Source organism: Garra rufa, chromosome 8, assembly GCF_049309525.1.
Source record: "Garra rufa chromosome 8, GarRuf1.0, whole genome shotgun sequence".
Classification (NCBI taxonomy): domain Eukaryota; kingdom Metazoa; phylum Chordata; class Actinopteri; order Cypriniformes; family Cyprinidae; genus Garra; species Garra rufa.
The window spans coordinates 49,647,371-49,653,142 of NC_133368.1; the positions used below are offsets into that span (position 1 = coordinate 49,647,371).

A 5,772-nucleotide genomic window follows, 5' to 3' on the forward strand; every position below is an offset into this window, starting at 1 on the left:
AGGCTTTGGCAATTGAAAGCAAATAATCCCATCATGCGCGGAGTCCAAAAACAGTAATAGCCTCTGACAACATTACTTATTTGTGAAACAGTGATTGAACTGTAGGACTGTTTCTTTAAGGATCACCCGGAAAAAGGCGAACGTGACGTGCTGCAAATGCGCGCGCACTTTGAGGAAGAGAAGATATAAAGTGATAAAGTCATGCTGAGGTGAAGTATGAAAGCATTTTGTTATATTAATTCATTTATCGCCCTTTCTATGACTCCCAAGTTAAAGTTATATTAATATTAAAGGCTGAACTGTAGTGTCAGTGTTCTGAGGTATTTACTTTAAGATGACAAACTACGTTAATGTTTACATTTCTTTAAAAAGCTCGTGTGTGAAAACATGTTAAACTGTTGCTTAATGCTGAATATGTAATAATATTTACAATTATTTAGAGTTAAAATTAATTTGTAGAGCAGTTATCAATGAAAATCAAACATAAATGACTAGTATTATATTATAGTTTAGCAAAGGACTGATATTTATAGTATTTTATGTATTTGTGTCTGCTGTACTGTTATAAAAATCTTATTGGTTTACATTACAAGCAGATGAATTTCATCAACTAATCGTCAACAGTGATTTAGTGCCACGTAAAAACATTTATATGTATTTCGAGGATAAAGTCATAATACTACGAGAATAAAGTCGAAATACTACGCTAATAGAGTTGTACTACTACGAGAATAATGTCAAACTACTGCGAGAATGAAGTTGTAATACTGTGAGAATAAAGTCGAAACACTGCGAGAATAAAGTCGAAACACTGCGAGAATAAAGTCGTATCGCTGAGAGAATAAAGTCGTATCGCTGCGAGAATAAAGTCGTATCGCTGCGAGAATAAAGTCGTATCGCTGCGAGAATAAAGTCGAAACGCTGAGAGAATAAAGTCGAAACGCTGCGAGAATAAAGTCGTATCGCTGCGAGAATAAAGTCGAAACGCTGAGAGAATAAAGTCGAAACACTGCGAGAATGAAGTTGTAATACTGTGAGAATAAAGTCGTATCGCTGCGAGAATGAAGTTGTAATACTGTGAGAATAAAGTCGAAACACTGCGAGAATAAAGTCGTATCGCTGCGAGAATAAAGTCGTATCGCTGCGAGAATAAAGTCGTATCGCTGCGAGAATAAAGTCGAAACACTGCGAGAATGAAGTTGTAATACTGTGAGAATAAAGTCGAAACACTGCGAGAATAAAGTCGTATCGCTGCGAGAATAATGTCAAACTACTGCGAGAATGAAGTTGTAATACTGTGAGAATAAAGTCGAAACACTGCGAGAATAAAGTCGTATCACTGCGAGAATAAAGTCGTATCGCTGCGAGAATAAAGTCGTATCGCTGCGAGAATAAAGTCGTATCGCTGCGAGAATAAAGTCGAAACGCTGCGAGAATAAAGTCGAAACACTGCGAGAATAAAGTCGAAACGCTGCGAGAATAAAGTCGAAACACTGCGAGAATAAAGTCGAAACGCTGCGAGAATAAAGTCGAAACACTGCGAGAATAAAGTCGTATCGCTGCGAGAATAAAGTCGAAACACTGCGAGAATAAAGTCGTATCGCTGCGAGAATGAAGTTGTAATACTGTGAGAATAAAGTCGAAACACTGCGAGAATAAAGTCGTATCGCTGCGAGAATAAAGTCGTATCGCTGCGAGAATAAAGTCGTATCGCTGCGAGAATAAAGTCGAAACACTGCGAGAATGAAGTTGTAATACTGTGAGAATAAAGTCGAAACACTGCGAGAATAAAGTCGTATCGCTGCGAGAATAATGTCAAACTACTGCGAGAATGAAGTTGTAATACTGTGAGAATAAAGTCGAAACACTGCGAGAATAAAGTCGTATCACTGCGAGAATAAAGTCGTATCGCTGCGAGAATAAAGTCGTATCGCTGCGAGAATAAAGTCGTATCGCTGCGAGAATAAAGTCGAAACGCTGCGAGAATAAAGTCGAAACACTGCGAGAATAAAGTCGAAACGCTGCGAGAATAAAGTCGAAACACTGCGAGAATAAAGTCGAAACGCTGCGAGAATAAAGTCGAAACACTGCGAGAATAAAGTCGTATCGCTGCGAGAATAAAGTCGAAACACTGCGAGAATAAAGTCGTATCGCTGCGAGAATAAAGTCGTATCGCTGCGAGAATAAAGTCGTATCGCTGCGAGAATAAAGTCGAAACACTGCAAGAATAAAGTTGTATCGCTGCGGGAATAAAGTCGTATCACTGCGAGAATAAAGTCGAAACACTGCGAGAATAAAGTCGAAACACTGCGAGAATAAAGTCGTATCGCTGCGAGAATAAAGTCGTATCGCTGCGAGAATAAAGTCGAAACACTGCAAGAATAAAGTTGTATCGCTGCGAGAATAAAGTCGAAACGCTGCGAGAATAAAGTCGTATCACTGCGAGAATAAAGTCGTATCACTGCGAGAATAAAGTCGTATCACTGCGAGAATAAAGTCGTATCACTGCGAGAATAAAGTCGTATCACTGCGAGAATAAAGTCGTATCACTGCGAGAATAAAGTCGTATCACTGCGAGAATAAAGTCGTATCACTGCGAGAATAAAGTCGTATCACTGCGAGAATAAAGTCGTATCACTGCGAGAATAAAGTCGTATCACTGCGAGAATAAAGTCGTATCACTGCGAGAATAAAGTCGTAATACCACGAGAATAAAGTCGTAATACCACGAGAATAAAGTCGTATCGCTGCGAGAATAAAGTCGAAACACTGCGAGAATAAAGTCGTATCACTGCGAGAATAAAGTCGTATCACTGCGAGAATAAAGTCGTATCACTGCGAGAATAAAGTCGAAACACTGCGAGAATAAAGTCGTATCGCTGCGAGAATAAAGTCGTATCACTGCGAGAATAAAGTCGTATCACTGCGAGAATAAAGTCGTATCACTGCGAGAATAAAGTCGTATCACTGCGAGAATAAAGTCGTATCACTGCGAGAATAAAGTCGTATCACTGCGAGAATAAAGTCGTATCACTGCGAGAATAAAGTCGTATCACTGCGAGAATAAAGTCGTATCACTGCGAGAATAAAGTCGTAATACCACGAGAATAAAGTCGTATCGCTGCGAGAATAAAGTCGAAACACTGCGAGAATAAAGTCGTATCGCTGCGAGAATAAAGTCGAGACGCTGCGAGAATAAAGTCGTATCGCTGCGAGAATAAAGTCGTATCGCTGCGAGAATAAAGTCGAGACGCTGCGAGAATAAAGTCGTATCGCTGCGAGAATAAAGTCGTAATACCACGAGAATAAAGTCGTATCACTGCGAGAATAAAGTCGTATCGCTGCGAGAATAAAGTCGAGACGCTGCGAGAATAAAGTCGTATCGCTGCGAGAATAAAGTCGTAATACCGCGAGAATAAAGTCGTAACGCTGCGAGAATAAAGTCGAAACACTGCGAGAATAAAGTCGTATCACTGCGAGAATAAAGTCGTATCACTGCGAGAATAAAGTCGTATCACTGCGAGAATAAAGTCGTATCACTGCGAGAATAAAGTCGTATCACTGCGAGAATAAAGTCGTATCACTGCGAGAATAAAGTCGTATCACTGCGAGAATAAAGTCGTATCACTGCGAGAATAAAGTCGTATCACTGCGAGAATAAAGTCGTATCACTGCGAGAATAAAGTCGTAATACCACGAGAATAAAGTCGTATCGCTGCGAGAATAAAGTCGAAACACTGCGAGAATAAAGTCGTATCGCTGCGAGAATAAAGTCGAGACGCTGCGAGAATAAAGTCGTATCACTGCGAGAATAAAGTCGTATCGCTGCGAGAATAAAGTCGAGACGCTGCGAGAATAAAGTCGTATCACTGCGAGAATAAAGTCGTATCGCTGCGAGAATAAAGTCGAGACGCTGCGAGAATAAAGTCGTATCGCTGCGAGAATAAAGTCGTAATACCGCGAGAATAAAGTCGTATCACTGCGAGAATAAAGTCGAGACGCTGCGAGAATAAAGTCGTATCACTGCGAGAATAAAGTCGTATCGCTGCGAGAATAAAGTCGAGACGCTGCGAGAATAAAGTCGTATCGCTGCGAGAATAAAGTCGTAATGCCACGAGAATAAAGTCGTAATGCCACGAGAATAAAGTCGTAATACCACGAGAATAAAGTCGTATCACTGCGAGAATAAAGTCGTATCACTGCGAGAATAAAGTCGTATCACTGCGAGAATAAAGTCGTATCACTGCGAGAATAAAGTCGTAATACCACGAGAATAAATTCGAAATGTTTCGAGAATTATTTTGTAGCAATTACGAGATTAAAGTTATAATATTTTGAGAGCATATTGCATTTCCTTAAAATATTGAGGTTTCTTTTCACTTTCTTCTCCAGCTGAACTGACTTCAGATCAAAAGGCGATGGCAGCAGAACACGGCATAAAAATGCTTGCGGTTAAAGGAGAAGTGCTTGCTTTCCAGTGCAAAACTCATCGCAAAGGCTCAGAAGTTTCATTCAACAGTCTGTCCTTCGACCGAGACTCGCAGAGCTTCTCCGTTAGAGACCGTAACTCATCATCAATTCACAAAGACAGCTCTGCAGAGATGGACATCGTTCACTGCTGCTCCACTTTGGATGTTCAGCAAAGACAAAAAGTGCCTTGTGTTTTACTGAGACTGTGCAAGAAGAGGACGTCTGCTTTCAAATACAAGCTTTACTCCATAAGCACATCCACAGATGCAAAGCTTCATGCTGAGTTTGCGTTGCCGTATGAGATGAGAGATAATATTTCAATAGTGCATGGCCCTACGTTGGTTTGGAGTCATGAAAACTCTGTTTTTTATGTATCGTCACAAACCGGTGGAGTGAAAGAAGTCCCAATTTCCATTAGAGTCAATTTTATTGGCGAACTTCCTCTTCGGCGAAGAAAAATAGTGATTCAAGGAGTGCAAAATGTCCCAGGTGATCAATCTAATGTGCAAAACAAACTGTATTACATAGAAGACGGAAGAAGCTTTAATTCTGTGTGTCTTGTACCTGATGCGTACAGCTCTGTAATCCAGTGCATGATGGTTCTCTCAGCTGAAGAGGTTGATGACTGTTTGAGATCGACTGTTCTGGCAGCTACAAGCATGAAACAGCTAGTTCTATTTGAGAACGGACTTCCTCGGGATGTTTGTCTTCTTCCTTACGAGCAACCGATGAATATTCAGATAGTTCACACTCTGAAAAACGAATGTCTCATTGTCGTAACCTTCAATCAGGGAAACATCTGCACTGTGTGGAAAGACACTTTCCAGGTGAGTGTTTGTAAAGGAGTAGTTCATTTATTTTGCTGAAAGATCCTGAGAAATGTAGCATTGCATCACTTGCTCACCAATGCATCCTCTGGAGTGAATGGGTGCCGCCAGAATGAGAGTCCAAACAGCTGATAAAAACAAAACAATGATCCACAAGTAATCCACACTACTCCAGTCCATCAGTTAACATCTTAAGAAGACAAAAGCTGAAATAAATCGATCATGAAAACATTTTTAACTAAAATACAAGTCTGTAATCCATAATAACGCTTATTCTAGTAAAAAAAGAGTGGTCTGGTTTGAATCAGGAGAGAAATCTGCACAGATGAAGTCCAAAACAGCTCTAAACAAATATGTGGCTTTGATGTGAGAGACAACAGGAGATGGACTTTTTCACTGAAAGAAGCGTTATTGTGGATTATGGACTGCTTTTTTAGTTAAATGCTTCGGATAAAGCATCTGCCAAATGCATAGT

The 5,772-nt window shown here is 40.2% G+C and overlaps 1 protein-coding gene across 1 annotated transcript; it reads left to right on the plus strand.

The window, feature by feature from the left end:
* The first annotated feature begins 4,407 nt into the window (after positions 1–4,407).
* On the plus strand, positions 4,408–5,336 carry fancb (FA complementation group B). Its single transcript, XM_073845159.1, has one exon. The coding sequence runs from the start codon at positions 4,419–4,421 to the stop codon at positions 5,334–5,336; it is 918 nt and encodes a 305-aa protein (XP_073701260.1). The 5' UTR covers positions 4,408–4,418.
* Positions 5,337–5,772: the final 436 nt, after the last annotated feature.

Coding starts and splice junctions, on each gene's coding strand:
- fancb (XM_073845159.1), top strand. CDS start 4,419: ATGGCAGCAGAACACGGCATAAAAATGCTTGCGGTTAAAGGAGAAGTG.